A 25,462-nucleotide genomic window follows, 5' to 3' on the forward strand; every position below is an offset into this window, starting at 1 on the left:
TATTCAAACTAGGACAATAGAGTAAAAAGATGGAATATAAATGTCACTTCTCAATTCATTACAGTCGATGAAACTCTTGGAAAATGTAAACTGCTACCTAAATTAACAACTTCACTCATTGTAATCAAAATGGATGTACATCTTTCAGTTTCTAATTTTAATCTCCATAAATTTTTTGGTTGAACAGTATACTGGCCATAGGGAATATCTCGTTTGTAATTAAAATTTATGGGTTCAATTTGAATGTCATTAGGTTAGTGGTTCGAAACTCATATCACCTACATCAGTTTGGGTGATTGGATAAAATCACTAACCTTTAGTCATTAAATATTTCTCAGAATTGAGTATACAAACATGTGAATGTTTAGTTGCTGAATTATATTAAAAATAAATTAATAAAATTACCGTTATGTAGGTATAATGACTCTAATTGAGAAGTAATCCTTTTTACTATGTTTCTCGTTAATAGTTAACTATAAATTCCGCTTATTTATTTTACTTAAGAATTTTAATGCTTTTATACTGTTGAGTATATATATATATTCAGATTAGTGAGGCGAATAATCTGGTGGTTACGATACAGGGATATCAATCAATAGGTCACAAGTTAGAACCTAACTTCATTTAATTCAGTTTGAACAAGCATCACATATACTGTGTACTTCCAAGTCAAATATTTTAATATTTAACTGATAATTGGTGATAATAACGATGGTACAACACATTAGTCCTAAGTAACGTAACACCTGAAATCTATGTTCATCAGTTCAAATTGCTACACTATATCACTACAGTTGGATGAAATTACGAAGACAAATGCGATAGTAATACAACTATTAACAGTATCAATGGTATTAGAAAAAGTTTGGGATAGGCAATATAAATTGAGAAGAAAGAATGCATTTTCGAAATATAAAAATATGAGAGTGAATTTATCTTCAATGTATTCTAAGCTTATACATTCAATGTCTCCAATTTTTGGTAACGGTAATCGCGCAGTTTACGCAATTAATAAATACAGATTCGTGTACTTGACTTTAAATCATATTTTTTTCGTGGGAGAAGTAATGATTATTGTGTAACTCATCAAAAGCAAAATCGGCGACATGGAACTCGAAACTTCAACCCTCATTTTTGAATGCCTTAACCACTACACTCGTCCTATTTGATAAATGAGCTCCGCTCGTCTATTTTCTGTCTAAATCATATTTCCTTTTTGTGTATTTATTAAATAGTTTTCTGTAATTTAATACATTTTTTTCCTTTTACATTTTACAGTTACTGGTGAACAATTACCAATAAATGATAATAATTCCTATGTAATAAAATTCAATGAATCACAAGTTGAAACTAATAATGAAAATCATCGGTTAACATCTATCATATCTCATCTCATTAATTCCATTGAAGCTTATCATTTAGTAATATCTCGTATGCATCCAGGTGCACATCGTTCAGTTACATTTAGTACTTATTCATCATCAACAAATTATTTAACTGATCTAATTATTCCAATGAATCCTTGTTTACAATGTATTACATTAGAAGCTATATTCATAGATAAATCATTCAAGAAACCAATAAGTTCTACAAAATTAATAGCTGTATCTACTGATATAAGTCATTCTGCTTTAATATTACGTGATATTTATCCACCAATTAAATTTACTCATTTACATATTTCTATAGTTGGTCGATTAGATTGTCCATTCACTAAAGCACGTATTCATTTAGGTGCATATTTTGGACAAAATGGTATATGGGAACAATTTATACATCCTTTAATGAAAACAAATTCTAATAGTATTGATTTAATACAATATTTAGAAAGTATTGTATTAAATAAAACAATGAAATACATTTCAATTCAACAATGTTTAATGAATACATTAGACCAATTTGATAAGAATAAAAAAATGTAAGTTTTTTTACAATTCAATTACTTCATTGATAAATAAAGATAATAAATGGAATTAGATATTATGAAATAAAACTAAATATACATTGTATACTATTTAGAAAAGGAGAAAAAAAATCTGATGCGAGTCATCATTTGTTATATCTAGTCGATAATCTATGGTGAAGTGAATGAACCTTGATCGATAGCATTCGATCTGCACTAAGAAGGACTTGACACACATGACATTGATCACCACCCAGTGATCAATCAATTGTGAATACATCTCAGTCCTACAGGAGGTCGATCGCGGCCCGGATAGCCCAGTGGTAACGTCTCTGACTTTGAAGCTGGGTGATACAGGATCGAATCCGTCAGGGAGAACCAGTTCCCTCAAGATTACAGGTACACCTTGCTGACGAGTGCCAAGTGGTACGAAACCCGAATCCAGGGTTTCCTGTTGACTACCTCCAACCACCATTCTATCTGAACCTTGTTTCTGATGTATTTGTAAATATGTTTGCATTGGAGTTAGTCATATGAACAAACTAGAAAAAAAAGTGGGTTTTTACAGATTGTGTAATAAATGAAATTCAGAACTCACATTTCATCTTATTTTGTGCTCATCAGCTGGGTGTACTTTCTACATTCTAGTGCTAATGTTCACATTGAGACTCGAACTTTTGTAACTTGCAGTTCAAAAACAAATGAGTTATCTCGACAATAAGCTATTAAGCCAAGAAATCCACTAAAATGTCCCATATATATGATCGTATTATTACTAATAGTGATAGTAGTAGTATTGAAAAATAAAATGTTTATGTTACGTAATAATCTTAGTACTGTTTTACGTGATTGATAAAAATTGTTGATTTACATCTGTTTCTTGCCATTTTCAAACATTTTTAGAAACTTCATTGTACGTTTTCGTTCCGTAATTTGAATTTATCAAATATATTAGTTCATCATAAATTGTATTCAACCACGTCTTTATAAAGTAGTCACTCACCAATGACATTGGAGGAAGGTTGGACGGATTAGACGAAGTTGGACATATAAACCATTGGATTTTGGTTTATTAGTCTAATGATTAAGTGCTCACATTGATACCTGAAAGTTCTAGGTTCGATCGCTGGTTGGGTCGTGACTGTGCACTGCCGAGGAGTCCCGTAGTGGGACGAAATAGCTGTCCAGTGCTTCTTAATTTAACTACGTGTAGTATGTTTTTTAAACTGGAAATCTTACCTTTGGAGGAGCGTGTAAAGAGCTATACTTACTCCATTTGCATTGTAATCTGACTAAACTTCATATAAATCGTACATTTAAAAAAAGTTAAGTAAAAATCTATTCTTCAAATGAATAAAGCATTTAATTTTGAACCAGGAGGTTCCGGTTTTCAACATAGATACACGTAGATTTAGGTTGAAACTGTTGGGGATTACTAATAAACCTTCAATAATTAAAGTATATTCAAAAAGCGGTATATGAACCCATACTTTATTCTGCGTTTCATCTATAATAATAATGTAGTTGTCAGTGTTTGTTTTTTCAAATTCCTAATATTTGGGACTGCTATTGATCAGTCTCCATTAAAACATGCACATTTTGAGTACATATTGTCATTTTGTCTTAATTAAGATAAATTGTACGATAAGTCGCAAGCTCATGACATAACAACTAGTCAATACTCTCGGGTTGTTTTCAATCAATTCTCCGGGTAATGTGGAGCAGTTCGTGATGTGACTTCTCTCATTCTCTTTTCAAATTGAATTAATATCTGTATGCAATCCAACCTGAATACAACGTTTATTCTAGTCTTTCTGATGGGACTGGGTTCTCCCTTTGTTATATTAGGGAAGTTCGGGATTTAACCACCACCACTACTACTGGTACAATATCGTAATCTCCTGTTCATCTTCTTTATGACTCTGTTAAATATGTTTATCTTCCATTTTTTCATTTATTTTTGCGTGTATAGATCCAGTATATCATTAGATAGTGATAATATCCAAATATCATCACTATATAAACAATGCTATAGTTTACAATATCAGTTGAATTGGATAGATCGTACATTGAATCGTTTAAGAAAAATATATCAACCTGAAAAACTGCGTGAATATAAGAGTCGAATTCATCAAATGGTTTGTCAATTATTAACCATTATTATTATGTAATTAGTATAGGGGTTGTGGAGATTATTAAGTTTTTGATTGAGATCATGAACCGATTGATGTTAGACCACCACAATTGAAAACCTGGAAGCACTGGACGGCCGTTTCGTCCTATTGTGGGACTCCTCAGCAGTGCGCATCCACGATCCGCGAGCGGGATTCGACCCAGGGCCTTCGGTCTCGCGCGCGAACGCTTAACCAACTGGACCACTGAGCCGGCATCCAATGGTGATAGTTTCTAACATCAACCAATCTCTCATCAACCAACCTCAGTACAACGGAAGTTGGTCGCGCAATTTCGTGGATTGGTTGATGTTAGAAACTATCACCATTGGATGCCGGCTCAGTGGTCCAGTTGGTTAAGCGTTCGCGCGCGAGACCGAAGGCCCTGGGTTCGAATCCCGCTCGCGGGATCGTGGATGCGCACTGCTGAGGAGTCCCACAATGGGACGAAACGGCCGTCCAGTGCTTCCAGGTTTTCAATTGTGATGGTCTAACATCGATCGGTTCATGATCTCAATCAAAAAAATATTATGTAATTGTTACTATTCGTCTTGTTAACTTTTTTTTCTGTCTTACAGAAAATAATTGATCAACTTAGTTTCTTGGACAGATGATGATTATGGTTATCAGACTGATAAATGAACTCTTATCAAGACTGTTTTCCTGTTCAGAACTGAATACATCACAGATAGCAGAGTCACTGTTCAGTTAATTTAATAGATGTTGTAATGAATTAGTTCTGTCATTGAATTATTGAATAATTAATCAGGATCATGTTTGAAGCATTCAACTATTCCTCGAGAAGGTCTTTTAAAGCTAAGAAAAGGGCTGAAAATACTGTTCATTTAGCGTTCACTGGAAACTGTAAATAAATCAAGAAAATCAATGAATTATGTATCAACTCTTCACGGGAAAAGTACCGATTTTTGTTTACTGAACTTAACATATTTCCAGAAACTTCAAAGATACCAAAGTTACCCATAGACCTACGAATGTTCTTGTTCTTGTATCTAAAGTAACCTTGGAAGTAAATTTTCTTTATATACTCCCCACGTTTTGTTGTTCGTTCAGAGTTCAAGTTTAAGAGATTTCTTGGGAACCAGGGAGAAGTTAAAATGTCAGTATTAGGCGTTCAAGTTCGAAATCGCTGGTACTTTACAGTTTTTAACTATCCAATAGGATTAATTTTCCAAAAAATAACGCGACCATACAAACTCTGCAATTACTTTCTATTAAATATCACACGGTAATCTGTTGTACGCGCTCACATCGATTTATCCCAGTTGGTGGTGGCGGAGTAATTAAAGCGTCTAACTTTTAACTACCAATTCCTGGCTTCCAACCGCTCTCCAATCACTTTGATTTGACAGCTGGATCGTACAATTAGCCTTTACACTTAAAAAGTGACTCAAACTTAAGTACCTGATGAATAAGTTAATTGAATTTAAACTTACATTACAGATTCTTCGAAGTCGTATTCCATATAAATTAGGTTTTAAAAATCCTTATGAAAACAATTTTAGCTCTTAGTCCATAATGCCTACTTCGACGTCTCATTCTGGTTGGTTCGAAGGTAGGTTGAAAAAAGGTTACATTGACTGAACCATGACGTGGCACAAATCCGTGAAGTCATTGACTGTCATTCTGAGGCATTCTGGCATGTACAAACTACCAACTGGTTGAAATTTTACTGGTCAGTAGATTAGAGACCTTCGATAACATAGATCAAGACCGATTATATTGTCACGGGTGTGTATTCCGTTTATCTTCTCTAATATCTTGATTTTCATACTTTTCTTTCCCTGAGTACATTGCTTTTTGATCCCCATCTTCTATGTTCAGTCTTCGTCATCATCATTTACACTACTGTTTTTGATCAGTCTCTTCTTGCCATATATGAATCCTGTGCGGATTACCTCGGTATTGGCGTTAGTTGACAAACTTTATAAGCAGAGTTGGATAATGGCTAGCAGTGAAGTCCAGCTAATGAGTGCAAAATTGAACGAAACGCGCACCGTAGATTCCATTACTAGCCACCATCCATCTCTGTCTTTAAGATTTTTTCTTTAACGATATCTTTTTTTCTATACATATATTTCTCCATTTTGTTTAATTTTAGTCTGATGAACAGATAAGAATGGATTTGTATCCAGATAAAGTGAAATATGTTTTGGAACACTGTTTACTGTGTTTGTTAAGTCATGCAAATGAAATCTGGTCAGTGATAGAACCTCTTTCATTATTAACCCAATCAACAGGAGTTTCACCATTAGACGATGATGATTACACCTTTTTAAATTATGTTGATAAATGTTGTACAACATTTTTAAATGATATGATTATTCATGGTAGTCGTTCAATGCAAGTAAGTTATGTTTCTTTTTTGTTTGTTTTTTCTTAATAAAAAAAGACTGTCTATTTTTGTAAGTCTCTCTCTTGATAACATATATTTTAATTTAGATTTTCATAGATGGTTATCATTTTTTATTGGTGTTTATCTCTAATCTATAAATGTTCCTGTGTGATAGCTTCAGATTAATAATTAGCCAGACTACTTTGATTTTCATGATGTCCTAGTTTTCTTAGCCGTGTAACTGACGAAAAATATTTCAGTACAACGATTATAATAATCTTAATAGATTTTACCAATTCTAGGCACTTTATGACCAGAAAATGTTGCCTATCTTCCACAATTTACAACATGGGTTAATCATAGTTAGACTCTGGATAGCTGTTTATTCATTGTCAGTATTTCGTCATTTACGCTCTGGTGATTAGGACATGTGTCACCGATTCTCATCCATTGCCAACTTCCACGTAAAATTACTGTTAGGATAGGAAAAGAAAAAGGCTGGAGGTGGCTAAATCAAAACTAGGGATTAATTCATGAAGTTATTGATTATTAGTTTGAGCTGTTTCAGTAGGTGGAATATATCTGATTAATGTCTACAAACTAATTGTCATTTACGGTTAACGACATCAGCTAACATAATTCTAAATCTATTGGAATTGAGTACATGGATTCATTGCTTTATCTTCTATTGAATCTTGAATCTTAATTAAATATGTTTTATCGGAACTAAAAGTAAAATTCATGATAAACATTTTTTCTTATTTGGAAATTATCAACTAAATTTCATTCTGATGAGTTTCAGTGTTGGTGTTCATTTTAAAACTCTCTTCAAATGTCAACCTCTTGCACACAACTAAGCTACTGGATCCAGTTGACAATTGAGTTTTTTTAGTGTGAATGATATTTCTTCTTCATTGACGTTTTTATTTTTCCCATATGTTAATACTTAGGATTAATTATTATAGATTACAACCGGTACTTGAGTTAAAATATGTTACTCTATACCTTTTATTCAAGAATTGAGATGATTCTACAAAGAATTTTCTTTCCAGCTATATCATTCACTCAAGCTGTACAATCCTATTTATGGTTAATTTACAAATAAAATAGTCTATTGAAGAATAGGAGCACAATTACTTCATATCATGTGTTAAAGATAATTGTTTAATAATCGAGAATTAATGAGAAATAAAAAGATGAAATCAAATGTGATAATAGGAAGGATGAAGAATAAATCAAAAACTTGAAAGTGATAATAAAGAATAATTGGAATTAAGAAGACTAAAGCATATTAAGTGGATACCATAAAATCATGTTACCATTTATGAAAATTTAGGTGTTAGGGCCATAGAAGAATAATGGCTTGCACGTATCTCTTTTGCACCTAGAGCTTAAGCCTAAAGAGTAGAATTACTAGCCTCCATCCAGTGCATAAGTTGTCTATTTATGCTTTTTTGGATCAAATCGTCCGACTGGCTCTTTATTCTTTAGTTTCATTGGTTTTCATTTACTTTCTTTAAAATTACAGATTCTATTATTATTTTAAATTCTCTGTTGATTTCATTTCCTTATGTGGATGAAATTTTTGAAGGACTTCACTCTGTGTACATTTACCTCACCTTCAAAATTATTCATGGCTGTTAGATAGGTGTTCATCAACAAAAACGTTGGGTTCCACAGGTTCAAATCTCACACGAGAACGTTGTTTCCCCAAAAAATTCCAAGTATACTTAGGTGACAAGTACCGACTAGCACTGTCTGTAACCACATAACATCTTAGCCTAGTGCACTCAATAACAAGTCATTTAGGTTTGTGACATGACATTACATAACATGACATAACTCACTAATTCAGTGACTCATAAATTGTAAATTATTCATGACTAGCTGACTGACTAGATATTTTTGTTAATATGAAACACGCTACTGATATGTATATATATATTAGTCTCTTAGGTTATTTTATACATATATTTTGTCTTGGTTAATTTTATTGCAAGTTTCTATATTGAAATTGATTATTTCGTGTGTTTTTTTATCTGTGAACAGATTCTTACAGTTGGATTAATGCCGGTGTTTATGAAAATCAACTCAATTATTTTACCAATTCATCATACTGATCATAATTATCTTTATAGATTCATTAATGAATTTTCTACATTGAAAAATAATTTCTCAATAACAAAATTGAATGATTTACAAATTGCATTTACTAATGAATCTAGACAACAACTATTATTTTGGGCTATATTACAACGTTTAATCCATTCTGGAATGTCTAATGATCTATTTGATACTTCTGTATACATTCTTCATGATATATGGGATTCCATAGATAAGAATAATAAAGAGGATTCATTTAATTTGGAAACATTTCATAATATTCTAATAATTATTGATACAATAATAGAAAATGGTTGTTCATCTCTACTTACTGTTCATAAATCTTTACATGATTTTTTAACAGTATTAAATATGCGTCAATTATCATATAATGGTCAAATAGATATAAATGGTTTATTAAAATGGCATTATTTTCATCAATTATATAATAATGATCGATGTAATGCTATATATCCTTATTGTCAAACAATAAATACTAAAATAACTGATGGTATTTATAAATATAATTTATTATCACAATATCAATTGTGTATTGTTTCATTTTATCGATGGCATTTAGAACATTTAGCTAATCTATCAACTCAATATGCAGGTACATTTTGTTGATTTTTTTTTCTCTCGTTTTATATCAAATCATTAATATTTCTCAATTTAATTGTTTATTATTAGAAGGGGTCTTGTGGAGATTGTAGTAATTTCAATAGTTGAGATCATGAGTCAATTGAAGCTAGACTACCATGGAAAACCTGGAAGTAATGGACGGCCGTTTCCATAGTGGTCTAGCTTCAATTGACTCATGATCTCAACTATTACAATTATTACAATCTCCACAAAACCCGTTCTGATACTAATCAACATATGCTCACTAGTGACTGGCTTCAAGAGGTTTATCCTGGAGTTCTAGTGAGAAGCAGTGCCCAGTTGAGTTCAACGGCGTCGGTTGTGAGATAGTAACTCACTGAAGACAATATTGGATGTGTCGCTCAATTTCGTGGATTAGTTGAAGTTAGACATTAAAACCGTCGGATCCCGGCCGTCTCAGTGGTCTAGTGGTTAAGTGCTCAAACGTGAGACTGATAGGTCCTGGGTTCGAGTCTCGCGGGGTGCGGGGTCGTGGATGCACAGTGTTGAGGAGTCCCACAATGGGACGAAACGGCCGTCCAGTGCTTCTACGTTTTCCATGGTTATCTAGCTTCAATTGACTCATGATCTCAACTATTGAAATTAATTGTTTATTTTAATCAATCTGTTTACCAAATACAATTAGATTTTTGTACTTTGCTTTATACTACATATTTATTAGTGATATTATTATTCTGTTGTTTAAATTGTTATAACAAGAACAGGATTCAAACTTGAGAATAAGTGGTTATATAGATGATGACAATTGGCAGAAGGAATGTATATTTATCAATTATCCATTAGAATCTTTCAATGTGTTCTACAATCTGAACAATTTTCTCGTCTTATCTTTAAACGTTCTATCTGCTTCGTACTTTCAGTTGACTGATCTCTCCGTCTGATGACTGTTTCAGTTTCGATGCCACATTGGGCTATATACTACGTATAAACAATTTTTATGAGTAGGGTCCACTAAAGTTGAAAGTTGAGCCACCATTCTGTTTTCTTCAATAACAACGAGTAAATTTCTTTTCAATGTGTTTGAATATTTTCTAAATATACATATATTTCTTTGCAAGTTTAATAGATATAATCAAAGTTATTTAGTAATTTCTATCCTTATTCAAATTAATCAATTATTTTTTATTCTGTATGGTGGAAAATGTATTCACATTGAATTTCATGCATAAATAAGGTATAACAATCTTGTTACAATTCACCTTAAATAGTACGTTTTAACATTTTTAGTTAATTGAAACATTTAGTCGTACTAATTTAATGTTTAGTAACTGTTCACACGGTTTATAATATAAGGTAGATTGGTGTTTTTAAATAGTCGACGGCTTAGACTTTTAATCAGTTAGTTACAGCTGTATATCTCTATTCATTGATTTAAAAAAAAACTGATTGGTACCACTAGTTGTGATGCACAATAAACGTATCGGAAAGCCAAGTTGAACTACCTGAGTGCATTTGTATAAGATAATGAAAATAGGAGCTTTGCAAAAAATCTCTGCCCTGGTATGGCCGAGAGTGAGGTGGGCCTGCCCTCCCTCTCAAAATGCTCTCACACGGCCACACGTATACAGCCTCTGCCAGGGAAGTCTTACTCACCGCCTTTTCGTGGCGGGGGTGTTGTTTACGAAATTAAGAGAACGAAAAGCGAATGTCCGACGCTTTAACCGGATTCCAAACCAATAGTGCACATGGGCTCCAGTATCCTGCGGGAACAAATGGCGTATGAACCAACTGTTGGTCACCGGTTTCCATGGGACTGCATCTCCTCACGATGCTCCACTGTCTTGTGAGTTATACCTTTATGTCAAAGGCTCGGGGTGTGGTCCCTCGAGAAAACCACCTGCTTCGGTCTGGGCACCCGGACAATATCACAGCCCTCACACAAATCGAATGATTTATGTGGCACATATCTACTTGGTGCCTCCTTGTACCAATGTTTATGTGTTTAAATAAATAAATAATAATAAAACTAGGTTTCTGCAAGCTCCATACAAATACTTGAGGGATATAGGTTACTCTGGTAAACTACGAGTGTGATGATAATTGTATTTTCTTTAGTAAGTAAGCTTTATAAAATTGTTGTAACAACTGAGAAACCTGTTATTCGAAATACGTTATCTAATTAGAAGCAGCAGTAGTATCTGCTCACTATCGGAAGATATTTAAGTTCTTCTGAGCCACTGGCAGATGAAATCTGATGTCACTGTTACAAACTATGAAGTTTATAGGACGCGAATCAATAAGATTCGACGGTGTCTCGAATAGTGGATTGGGTTCTTGGAGGAACAGGTCGGCTGATCTGCTGTTTCAGTAATATAAATCAGACTGTCTCGTCCTCCATGGTTAGTAAGGATTTATCCACCTTACTAGACTCGTGAAGCGCTTTAATTCGCAGGGGTAATTGACTTATTCCTGATTCTTCTTAAGGATGGTAATGAACTCCCAGCCAGAGAGATTAAGTGGGTTGTTTAGAAAAGCTTTTGGGAACGGTGTTTCAACTTTTTAACGACGGAGTGAATAACAAATACATATCCGTTGTCCATTGTTTGTAAGTAAAAAGATCAAGATTTTGCCTCGGAAAGTATCACTAAACAGACTGTAATCATGAATGAATCTCATAAATTTAAAATCAAATGAAAAAATACAAAGTGAATAGACTTTTACTCCTGCGACCATCTGTAAACTATGTTAACTAACATCATGATCTGTTCCTCGGAGTTATTGAATACGAACGCTTTTTAAATGTTCCATATTTTATCATTTCAGCTAATCGTGATTATCATCGCCAAATTATTCAGAAAGATTTATTCCCATTGGGAGCATTGTTTGTTCGACGAAATATTGATTCACAGACATCAGTATTAATGCGACGGGTGAGTTTTCTATTTTTAAAGAAAAATGTCAGTAAAATTATTCCTATGAATGTTATCGAAGTAGAGCTATCAAGCTCAATAAATGATAACACATTTTAATTTTGTCTGTCTCTTCTCTAAAACATGTCCAACATAAAAAGACAACATTATGAAAAGTAATAGTTGATAAACATAGAGACAATGAGTGTTGCGAACTTTCTGTTATTTTAGCATTTTTGTTCAACATTTAAGCTTAATATTCTTTTTTTTAAACACAGAGGTAATGCGTCGCAATTTGTTATTTTTTTTTACCACTGTTCTTACACTTATTGAAGGTTTCCAGAATTAATATTAAGAGGTTTGGTGGATATTATAGTAATTTTAATAGTTGAGATCATGAGTCAATTGAAACTAGACCACCATGGAGTTCTAGTGAGAAGCAGTGACCAGTGGAGTTCGACCGGGTTAGTTGTGAGATAGTAACTCACTGAAGACAATGGTGAATGTGTTGCTCACTTTCGTGAATTAGTTAAAGTTAGACATTAACACCATTGGATGCCGACTCAGCGCTCGCGCGCGAGACTGATAGGTCGTGTGTTCGAATATAGCGAGGCAGAATCGTGGGTGGGCACTGTTGAGGAGTCCCATACTAGGACGAAACGGCCGTTCAGTACTTCCAGGTTTTCTATGATTGACCCATGATCTCAATTATTAAAAGTTCCTAGGATTGTTAATTGATTTATATGGCGTACTAGGAAACAAATATTACACGCAACTATCAAATGTTTATTAAGTATAGAAAATTGTAATAATTAAACCGTTGCTAAGTCCTGATACTAATTGTGATTTTTTCGGATTTTTTTTTCATTTAAATAATTTATTAATAATAGTTCGGTGACCCTATCGAAGACCTAAATCAGAACCTTCAGCTCGCAGTGAGCATTTAGCTGGTACACGAAAGCGTACATCTTCAACTTTGATCAATTCATGATATAGCGCAGTTATGTTCTATTGAATGTAATGGTAACTGCTTTTTTAATGACATGGTTCAGTGGTCTGGAGGTTAAACGGTCATCGCGAGATCAAATGTCCTGCGTCTAATCCACGATGAAGCCATGTATGCATATTACTGATGAGTCCTATACTAGAGCAAAACAACTGTCCAACACTTCTTGCTTTTCAGTGGTTGTCTAACTAAATTACTCCGTAATTAGAAACGTGAAAGATTCAATAATCCCTTCAAACTTTCTACACTATTATTAGATAATTTGTTGAATAAATTCTAAAAAATTCCGAATAATTCATAATTAGTATCAGTACTTAGCCAACAGTTTAATTAATACAATTTTCTATAATTGATACACATTTGATAGTCTAGTGAAATATTTTTTGATGTTTATTGTAATGTGACTATGGTTGTTTGTAAATCTTAAATGCTAACTGGTTCAACTTGTTGTATTAGTTCGTTTTTCTAAAAGAACTTTCTAAGTTAAAGTACACGAAATAGAGTGCATAATCTGTAGAGTTCAGTATTTAATATCTCCGTTCATTGATCTAGCTAAAACTGTTTCGAATATCACGTGAAGCCCTAGTTGCTACAAGATTTCAAGTGAGCCTTGTTAACGAATGCCAGTTAGCTCAATATCTATATTGAACAGCAGCATTCAAACAATCATAAGCGGGTTCCTATCGAGATAACCTACAAACACCTAATACGTAAAAAGAGTGATGTAATTCTCGTCAAATTTACTTACTAAGAAGTATGCTGAATATAATTAAAATATGAGAAGATTCCTTTCAGAAAAGTTCTTTGATCTCCCTGTATTGTTTACTGCAAAAAATGAAAGCTCTGTTGAAATAGTCTTTTCATGTACTGTGTGTAATAATTTGGAAAATATATAAATCTTAAGCTATATCTTGTACAGGGATCTGTGGATCAGGAATCGATGTGAGTAATTTTTATGACATGTTCAATTTCGCATCCTGTGATGTCCTATGACCAGTCAAATATCACGTGACAGATTCGCTAATCAGAATACTGAATCCTATTGATCATGTCCCTATGCCAAAACAATGACGTCTTAAAACAGCACTAGCAGCTTTGATTCAAGTCTGAGTCCTTATTGGTCCTCTGTATAGTAACTTGTCGCCTAACCCATTCCATTCAGTCCAGAACACAAATATTCACCTCCTCCATATGAGTCGTATGTTTCAGGTATACGTTGTTTAGATACAAGTAAATCATGCCACATCACACCATAAAATGAGAAATAATAATTATATAAGTTCAAGCCAAAAGTATATGTGAGTGTGACATACTGTAACTGATAAATTGGGAATAAATGAAGAATAGTTAATCGTATACTGGTAGCTGATTGGTCAAATGAAAGTTTATGATTAAAAAAATACGGATATGAATATAATCTAGGTACTTAATAATTATCCAATAAGAATATATGTAATAATAGTCCATAAATAATTCCTAGCAATTACCATTCATTTATTCTTCGTTCGGGTATAACTCATCGTCTATGTATATATTATCTGTTCATCGTGATAAGTAATATATTGCTTTTTTCATCTGTAGTTTCATGTATAATCCCTGATTCTATTTTTCAAATAAGTGTAAATGTTCTTTTTTTTTTTTAGAAGAAAACTGGATTTTCAAGAAATTCTCAGTTATTTGCACATATTAGTATTTCTTTTCCTTTATATCTTCCTATTATTTTCTAGTGTATCCCAGAAGGTATTCAACAAACCAATACCTATCCTAGCAAATCTTTTATTCCTCTGGAAACCTATCAAATTCCTCAACAACGATTTCTCTGTATGTTTGGTGATGATGAGTCTTCCACTGAAAATTCTTTAATCCAACTATTACAGATTTTGACCGATGTTACATTAAAATTTTTAAATAATCTATTAAATTTATCATCTGTGAATAATAGCTCTACAATGTCAAGAGAGTCAATTTTATTTCAGAATTGTTTTGTTGTCTGTCGTCTACTTGGTCGTATCTGCTGGCATATTTCAGGTGATCGAATTCGTCAATGTTTCATTCCCGATGGAAATATTTACGAATCTGCACTTTTTAAATTCCTAACTAACTTTTGTCAACGTCTTGGTGATCAATCGTCTCTTTTGAATGATATGATTATTGAATGTTTATGCCTTACTCTTAATAGTGAATGCATTCCTGATTGTCCACAGACCATAAAAACAGATAACTATGGAAATATTGAAAGGTATAAAATGTTAACATTGTGATTTTCAATTCCTTAATTTTGCTATTTGTAATTGTAGTATTTATGTAAAGAGAACTGGATTGAAATAATCATATACGAAACTCGAAACTGCTTAGGAATTAAATGTCATGATCCAAATTGATTTTTCATAGAATATATTGACTAGAGTTTTTATGACCTCATTTTGTCTAATTATCGGACAGACTATCAGTTCACATCATTTACATTTACAATATTTCTTTTCAATGTTATACCTTTAATATTCTTCTTACTTTATTTCTTTTTTGCTTCTTTTTAGTATTGATCTTCATAAATCTCAAAATAAATCATGGCCTTATCCAAACAATTCTGTGGTAAATTATCACCTACAACAAACTACAGATTTATTATGGCACTTATTACCTAGCCAATTATTGAACAAAGCACAGTCTATTTTACTGAAACCATTTGATCAACATCCCATTGATCATAATCATGCACAAAGAAACAGACTTAATACATGTTTAGCAACATCATCAAACAACAATGGTCATTTTGTATTATGTGAAATATTTTCTGAATGTATCAATCTCATGTTGAAAGATGCTAAATCTATTGGTCAACTGAATAATAATAATAAGCTACAATCGGTTCATGATAATTTGTCTGGTCAACATCCATATCTTACAAATGTTTTGTACCTATTCTGTGGAATTGTTGGTGAACCAAATTTCAAGTAAGTTGAATTTTCTTATGTAGAAATAAGTTGTGAAAAAGTTTGATGTGAGCGAACCTTGGACATAATATAAATTTATAAAGTCGTCGATTGTTGGTATGATCCATATTAGTAAGTGTATACTTAACTGATTGTTAGGTTCGCGAAATGATCATAACTAATGAATCGGTGCTATTGTTCATAAGTGCTTGAAATAGTTCACATACGTTTACTTATTTTCCTCCTTTCTCAGATTTAAAAAAATTATTTTGCTGTCTTTATTCTCCCGACTTATTCTCTGTTCTCAAAAAATCTCTATCTAGTGTTTTTACTACCACTACTTTTTATAGTCACCTTGATAATTTTTATCTCGATCTTGATGTGATGCCGATGCATATATATCCCGGTTCCTACGTTGCTAATGACTAACTGGTTGACATATATCTTTAATTCTTAACATATTTTCTTATTGACAGGCCTTCAATTTAATTCGATTCAATACAGCATTGAATTATTAGTTAAAACATATCAGTAATTCGCAGGTTTTCTAGCTGAACCCACCTAAGAGTGCTGTCAGTAATCTTCATATAAACTATTTGGTTCGAATTCGAGCATATAAAACCTTATGCCATTATAAACTAATTCGCTCCTCTCTTGTTCTTTTTTTTTACTTATAGACCCTGGAAACTTACTTCAAATGATGAAACTTTTAAAAAATGCCAATGTTATGTAAAGGCTAATCTTCAAATAAATATTCAGTTTGAAAGTTTACAAAACGTCTTAAAATTATTGGAAAACTTTGTTCAATCAATGAAAAAGACACAAACAAGTGATCAACATTACCTATCTTCAAAATCTGTTGAATTTTTGCGTAATTTTTATACATTGTCTATTCATTTTTTGGCAATATCAGCTGAATCATCAGATCTACGACTGTACATATTAGAATCTTCAAGTTTTTCAATATTTCTAAACACTATACTTACAGATTATTCACTAAGAAATGGTGTAAATCGTTCATGTACATTAGCTTTAGAAGTACTATTCACATGGTTTGCATATTCATCAGTGAAACTAATAAATTCTGATTGTCATCCATTTGATAAATTTTGTCTCGACCAATTAATTGGTTTGTTTCCAAAGCCAAATACTTCAGCTCAGTAAGTTTTTAAAAATGGCTTTGTTTGTTTTAGGTTAACAAAATTGTTCTAAAATATTCTTTTCCATACTTTAAGTAATTTTTACTTGTATACTAAAGAAATGGATTATTCAATATGTTGATTCGTTTGTCCATCTGTTGGAAAAATGTTTACTTCCTCCCTTCCAAAGAACTGACTTTATGGCTGAATGTTATTTAATATCAGGAGGAAAATCGTTTTTCACACTCCACGTTATAATTTCTTCTCTCATTCTATACTACTACGTCTATGGTTTAGCATCTTAAGCTTTGGCCATTGATATGCATAAGACCAAAACAATCTTGACTTCTATTAGTCTGTCGATAAATATTTACGTATAATTATTTCATAAAATAATTTCGAAAGTCTCTAGTTTTTCAGTATTCACTACGTCACAGTTCAATAAAGTGAGTTTTAAAAGAAAAACATTTTCCTGTTCCGTTAGACAGCTAGACTACATATGATAGTATAGAACTTTTTTAACCAATTGTAACTAATTTGAATAAGACAATTGCGAATTTACAAAATATACCACATATGTATGAAGTAAGTTCATTTTTCTTATCTAACAAGGAAACAACATGAAGATCTGAACACTCTCCTTCAGTTATTATCAATTAATAAACATTCGTTTTTTCTTATCAGTAATAAATGACCAACCATAGTGTAGAAGGGATTGTTAACCACAATTCTTCTGCGATGTTAGTGTAATTTCAAAGTAAAGCTTTTCTCGAGAATATTAATGATTGTCATTAAAGTGTTTGGGGGTGTATTCATTTATTTATTTAAGCACATAAACATTGATACAATGAAGCACTAAATATGTATGCGCCACACTTTGTCAGCCTATTTCTGTAAGGGTTGAAATACTGACCGGGTGCCAAAACCGAACCAGTTTGTTTTTTAGCGGAGGCCACTCCACGAGCCTTTGACCTAAGGGTCTGGTCCACAAGGCAGTACAGCAACGTTAGGAGATGCAGTCCCATGGTAGCCGGTGACCGACATTAGGTTCATACACCATTTGTTCCCTCAGGAGCCAATAGGCACCAATGATTTGGATTCAGGTTTTTCCAACTCCAACCCGTTTAAAGCGCTAGACATTAGCTTTTCGTCCTCTCAACTTCGTTAAGCAACACCCCCTCCACTAGAAGGCAGTGAGTAGAACTTTCCTGGCAGTGGTTGTGTACGCGTGGCCATGTGAGATCACTTCGTGAGAGAGGGCAGACTCTCCTCACCTTCAACCGTACTAGAGCATTTGGGGGTGTAAGAGTTGTTTGAATTCAGTCATCATTACGTATAACTACAGCTTAATTTATTGAAATTTAATATCTTCCCCATTTATAACCTTATATTATTATGTTTTTCCTTTGTTATATTCATTTTATCCTTAAAAATAGAATTATTGAAGGTCCATGTGATTTACAAGCCGTTCTTTTAGCAGCTATATGTTCACGTATTAAATCATTCAATCAAGCAAACACTGTTGACAGTGATAATAATGATTCTGATTCACTCCAACATGAAATTCAAACAACTATCACCACATGTTCCATGCATACAATATCAAATTTACCAATGGATTATCTACTTCAACTTGTACAAATTTTATTAAATTATCTATGTGGTCAGCTTGTTGAGTTGAATCAACAATCATCAATGAATAATAATAGGGCTTATTTGTTATGTTTTTCATGTTATACTACTGTTGTCGATGAAGAATATGAATCATGTCATAAAAATTTCACCTTATGGTCCACATTAACTAGCAATCATATACGACGAAGATTAATTAGTGATCCTTCTAAAAATATTGTACAAAATCCGAATGATCAATCTTCAACTCCTACTAATACTACTACTAGTACTACTACACCATTATCAAATTGTTCCTCATCATTTATTCGACAATTAACCTGTTGTTATTTATATGGTTTATGCTCTACAAGTGGAATGTATTCACAAATTCTATCCAATAAAACATATAATGATAAATGTTTAGCATTGATTCTTGGAAATCTTTGTAGAATTCTAACAGAAACTTTCAATAATATACATGATAAACATGAGATAAAAGTATTTTTTATCAAAAATATTAAATTATTTATATCCTCATTAAATTTTGCTCATATCAGTTCACCTATGAGTACAATGATTACATTATCTTGTATGATTAATGGTTGGAAAACATTGAAACATTTTACTCAGTTAATTATTAATCATTTTAAACCATTTAGTATATGTGATTGGTTATTTTATTGTGTAATTATTGTTATGCAATCTTTGGATTCTATGGATTCTTCGTCGTCGTCATCATCATCAATGGTAATGTCAAAATCTACAGTTACATTCAAAACATACTTGTTACAATCGCTTATATCTCCAATTCCTTTAAATTCATGCCCATTATTTCTATTATTAGCTTTATGTATTGAATCTAATTTAGAATTACACAATAATAATGATAATAATCATGCAAATATTATTTTCAATACTTTTATAAATGATACTGATAATCGCAAATCTATTAGATCATCTTCATCTTCCATTATTTCTACATTATTTTCTTTTGATAATACAAAATTATATACAATCAATGCAATTGAATTAGGTCAAGCTTTATTACAACAATCATTTCATTATAATATTCCATATTATCAACAATCATCTGTATATAATTTTCAATATTTAACTAATTCATTACCTATTGGTTTATTTGGTCCAATTCATTTATTCAAACAATCTTCATTAGAATTTTATCAAAATATTGCCAATTTCAATTATCCTTATCAACAACGTTTACAACCAAAACAATCAACTCATATTAATACTAATTGTCAATGTATGAATTTACTTCAATCGAATCAACATAAACCTATGAAAATTAATTCTTCTTGTCAAGATGATATTCTTGATGATAACAATGAAGAAATGTATTGTACTTCAATGACAAATTATCATAAATCATTCATTGATTTTGCGCCTATATCTTTTATTTATTCAGATATATTAGATGAACAAATGACATCATTATGTCAAACATTATCTATTATGAATAGTCATAATGATAATTGTGAAAATATTATATTTCCATTATATTTAGGTTTTTCATCATATTCATTTGCACCAAAAATAATGTCTACATCAAATCTTCTAAATGATGTAAACGATTGTAATAATAATACCAATAATAATACTAATAATAATAATGATAATAACTATTCATCAAATCGAATTCCGGAAAATTTCAATCTGTCAGATTTTATTAAAACTAATTTTGTTTTTCATAGTAATAAAGAATCATTACAGATTATTGTAAGATTTCCATTTTTAGTACAATTAGAATGTGTACAGTTGTCAGTGATGAATCCATTTCAATCAGGTAAAATCATTATTTTAATAGTTGAGATCATGAGTCAATTAATTATTATTTATTTATTTGAACACATGAATATTGGTACAAGAGAACGCCAATATATATGCGCCACACAAAACAATGAGAATTTAAAGAGAAGGGAAAAAAAGGTAATGAGGGTAAAAAAAAAGAACAATAAGGAAGAGATTGGTGTAAGGTAGTGTAATAATAGTAATAATGGGGGAACGGAAAGGTACAATCGGAAGAAATCTTTCAGTTAAGGAAGAAACAACCAATTTTTGTGAAGAAAGTAAAAGAAGGTTACAGCAGGATCGCCACTGGCTTCTATTCTGAGCCATATCTGATAACGTCTCTAGCCACTGTGTAGCACCATCTCTCAGACCCCAACCAGGCAGTCGTGAAGGACCAACAGAAGCCAGTCCTTTGCCGCTTTCTTTCATGCCACGACACCATGTCATGCACTGACCGCCTTTTCCAACCAGTCCCAGAGTCGGCAAATAATGCACGACGTGGAATTCTCTGGAACGACATTCGTAGAACATGTCCAAGCCACCGAAGTCAATGTTTCAAGATGGTGACACCAATTGAATTATCATCTCTGTGCCCGAACACACGATGCCGAACCTCTGCATTACTGACATGGTGTTGCCACTGGATGTCAGCAATCCTTCGGAGACAGCGATGATCGAACACAGAGAGTCGTCTAACGTCCTCAACTCGGAGAGACCAGGTTTCACAAGCATAGAGCAGAACTGCTCTCACCAACGCGTTGTAGATTCGACCTTTTACAGCCAGACTAACATCACGAAGGCGCCAAAGATGACAGATTGGCATAAGCACATACCATACCTACGGACACTGATTGCCAACTGAGTAAGTGCGGATTGCATGCCTTGGGCATTATCGCACAGTAAGACAATATCATCATCCGCATACTCAAGGTCGAGAAGTCTTTCTCCAGGCAACAGATCCACACCACCATTACTTACATTCATCAGAGCTGTTTGCAGAATGTCATCGATGGCAAAGTTGAGGAGGAATGGTGAGATTGGGCAACCCTGTCTAACCCCACTGCTCGAATGGAACAATGGAGAGAGGTGGTTGTATGCCCTCACTCTGCCTGAGGTGTTTGTATATAGGGCTTTTAGGATGTTAATAAACTTCTCAGGCACACCCTTCTTCAATAGACAATCCCAGAGAACAGTCCTATCCAACGAATCGAAGGCAGCCCTGATGTCAAGAAACACTACGATTGTTGGCCTTTGATAAGTATGACGGTGTTCTAACATTTGGCGGAGGGTGAAGATATGATCAATACATCCTCGACCAGAACGAAACCCATCCTGCTCTTCGCGAGTCAATCTTTCTCGGGTTTTGAACAGCCTACGAAGTACAACGGAAGCCAATAGCTTGGACGCAATCGGAAGTAGACTTATCCCCCGATAGTTGTTACAGGAACGACGTGAACCCTTTTTAAAGATAGGGACAACTATCGACTCATTCCATGACGTTGGTACACTCTCTAGTTCCCAAACCTTTGTCAACAACGTCGTCAATTCCTTAGCCAGAAAGTCTTCACCGTCTTTAAAAAGAGCCGGAGGTAAGTCATCTGGGCCAGGTGATTTGTAGCGCTTCAAGAGTTGGAGTTCCTTGCGGACTTCCGCCTCATTTGGTGGATCAGTCGCTACCGGCCATGGAGGGCAGGACAGTCTGACCGATGTTGCCGGAGTAGCAGGCCAATTGAGGCTAGACCGCTATGGAAAACCTGGAAGCACTGGACGGACCGAGGACCGATCGGTCTGGCGCGTGAGCACTTAACCTTTACATCACTGAGCCGGCATCCAACAGTGTTAATGTCTAACCTTAACTAATCCTCGAAATTGAGCGGCATCCGTCTTTGTCTTCAGCTGAGGAGTCCTACAGTAGAACGAAACGGCCATCCAGTGCTTGCAGGTTTTCCATCGTGGTCTAGCTTCAATTGACTCATGATTTCAACTATTAAAATTACTATATTATGCATAAAATGCCTTCTGATAAAAATCATTCTTGTTGTGTAGTTATCTGAATATTATTATGATTGAAAGGTGGTTGTGTATTATAACGAATTTTTCAAGGTTAGACATGGACACTACTAGATTTCGACTTGGTGGTTTGGAGATCAGAAGTTCACGAGCATATTCAAAGGCACAGGGTTCAATTTTAGGTCGTGGATGGCCACTACAGAGAAGTCCCATACTAAGACGAAGGGGTTGTCTATTATTTCCCGGTTTTCATTGGTGATTTAAATAAGATTAGTCTGTAATATGAATTATGAAAATTTAACAGTATTCGCAAAAATAGTCCTACATACTGAATCCAGACTTATTTCTCTAGTTCATATTTTTTTATTGTATGGGCCCATGTTTTTAACTGATTGGATTGAAATGTATGTATATTGTGAAATAATTTTATTACAAACAATCTTACAGAAAACTTCTATTTTTCGTAATGATTTTTCTCCTATAGCCAGTCGTGTAACTATTGAGGTGGAACTATATCGTGATTTACCTGGTGCTTCTCGACGAACATTTATCAGTGCACATAAAAGTAACAAGTCGTCATTGTCAAAACTTCGTACGATCACTTTTCCACCACGGTTAGTATCACATGTTTTAATAAGACTGTACCATGCTCAGAATTACAATAAAACTCTTCGTGTGAACACTTTACGTTTATTAGGAAGACACGCAAATGATAATAGGCTGTTGTTCACAGAAACTTGTGAGAATAGCTGCACAAATGCAAATAACTTAGCTGTTGAGAATTCGTTAAATAAAATCAGGTGAGTTGTTTACACGTTTGTTTGTTTCCTGCGATTACCGACCTCGTTTTTTTAACTAAATAGTTTTTTTTAATAAATAAATTTGCAAATAATTCGCACCATATATATACTTCGGTTGAGAAACAGTTGAACACCGGGTAGCATCGCTCAGTTGTTACTAGCAGTTAAAAAGAAGCCTATCCAAGTCCCTGTCAGTATTGAGTCCAGAACTTGTTTACCCAGCTACAAGTACACAATACCCTCAGGACACTGGTACTTAGTGATCAACATTTTGATAGTAAATCACTTTAGATTGTAATTGTTAAGTGGTTTGAGGCAATCGACAGAAAACTGTACTCGAACTTGGTTTCGTACTTGTATGCATTCATTAGTAAGGTGTACATACAGTCTTTAAGAAACTGGTTTGCTGAGTGTGGAATTTAAACCAGGATCACCTAAGTTCACAGTCAGAGTTGTTATCACTAAGCTATTTGATACATTAAGACTAGTGGCTACATCAAAACTTGATAGATTGAATTCGTTCAGCACTACTATTTTATTTTTTTATTTTAACACATAGATATTGGTACAAGGAGGCACCAAATACATATGCGCCACATAAATCTCATTCGATATTTGTAAGGGCTGTGATACTGCCTAAGTGCCCAGACTGAAGCAGGTAGTGTTCTTAGGGGACCACACCCCGAGCCTTTGACCTGAATGTCTGACCCACAAGGTAGTGGAGCATCGTAAGGAGATGCAGTTCCATGATAGCCGGTCACCAACGATTGATTCATACACCATTTGTTCCTTCAGGATACTGGAGCCCATGTGCACCATTGGTTTGTAATCAGGGTTTTCCAACTCCCCTAGGTGGACTCTCCATGTCCACCAACTCGGATAAAGCGACGGACATTCGCTTTCCGTCCTCTCAATTTCGTAAACATCACGCCCGCCACGAGAAGGCAATGAGTGGGACTTCCCTGGCAGAGGCTGTATACGCGTGGCCGTGTGAGGGCATTTCGAGAGGGAGGGAGGGCCCACCCCACTCTCGATCAGCACTACAGGATAAGACGAATATGACATTGATTATAGCGTAGTGATCAACTCATTTTAAATCTTTCCTTTGGAAAAAATCAAACCTATACTACCTTATGTGTATATATGCTTGTATTGTTCATAAGGACAGATCAGTGCTTGTTCAGTAGTCATACAACACATTCAGCTTTCAATTATAAATTTCCAGTTTAAAGACTCAACTATAATGAGTTAATTTTAGTCTGCTTCTTAATCACCTTTCATACCTAATTTTAACTCAAATATTGGTTTATACTATTAAAGACGTTTTATTATTTTATTCTAACTATAACAAATATATTGCCTCACATGAAATGTTATGTAAGTACTACTAATATCTGCAATTAGTATTAATTTATTGTCATGTTTTTACGTTCGATCACTTAATTACATTTTTTAAAATCTTTCTCTCTTGTTTCTTTTTATTTACTTCTTCTCAGACCAATTGTTTTATTACATCTGTTACATAATGAAATGCTTTCACAATTATTACCAAATATATTCTATTCATATCAATTTATCAATTCATTATTACACTGTTTACATATTGTTAGTTCAGATAAAAAATTATCAATGTGTACACGTCAATTAATACAAATGGTTACATGTCATAATCAAATTTTTGAAATGATCAGTCATATATATAATTTTACCAGTGATTGTTCATCTGATAATGAAAATAAGATATTACAAAATGAATGGTTTTATTCACCTATCGGTTATATTAATGAAGCTGATATGTTTTGGAAATTATGTCCTTCATCAGCTGTATTGTGTGAACGTATTTTACTTGGATTATTGGTTAATACAGATAATGGTAGTAGAAATAGTCTTGCTAATTATATATTAACCAAATTACTAAATGGTAATAACGACGATGACTTAACAATAAATTGTGAAGATGTATCATTCACAAGTGTGTCGAAATCAAATCAGGGTTAGTTTGCATTTTTTTCAGTTACACAAATAGGTATTGTTCTACTGTTATGCCAGGACACTACGTTGATCTTTTATGATGTTGTATAGGTGACGTCATTTCTAATTTTCTTAACA

General features: G+C 33.4%; 1 protein-coding gene across 1 annotated transcript in view; it reads left to right on the top strand.

Moving 5' to 3' along the window:
- The window catches only part of BIRC6_1 (Baculoviral IAP repeat-containing protein 6), a gene marked incomplete at both ends in the record, with an annotated part of 80,954 nt that overhangs the window by 31,323 nt on the left and 24,169 nt on the right, over positions 1-25,462 (top strand). The window contains 11 exons of the mRNA XM_051218379.1: positions 1,279-1,918; positions 3,876-4,041; positions 6,194-6,439; positions 8,477-9,143; positions 11,957-12,063; positions 14,776-15,287; positions 15,586-16,002; positions 16,659-17,141; positions 18,557-20,538; positions 23,038-23,353; positions 24,850-25,346. Of these exons, the coding sequence (XP_051073062.1) occupies positions 1,279-1,918; positions 3,876-4,041; positions 6,194-6,439; positions 8,477-9,143; positions 11,957-12,063; positions 14,776-15,287; positions 15,586-16,002; positions 16,659-17,141; positions 18,557-20,538; positions 23,038-23,353; positions 24,850-25,346 (6,033 nt within the window). The remainder of the gene's footprint in view (positions 1-1,278; positions 1,919-3,875; positions 4,042-6,193; positions 6,440-8,476; positions 9,144-11,956; positions 12,064-14,775; positions 15,288-15,585; positions 16,003-16,658; positions 17,142-18,556; positions 20,539-23,037; positions 23,354-24,849; positions 25,347-25,462) is intronic.

This window comes from Schistosoma haematobium, chromosome 1 (assembly GCF_000699445.3).
Source record: "Schistosoma haematobium chromosome 1, whole genome shotgun sequence".
Classification (NCBI taxonomy): domain Eukaryota; kingdom Metazoa; phylum Platyhelminthes; class Trematoda; order Strigeidida; family Schistosomatidae; genus Schistosoma; species Schistosoma haematobium.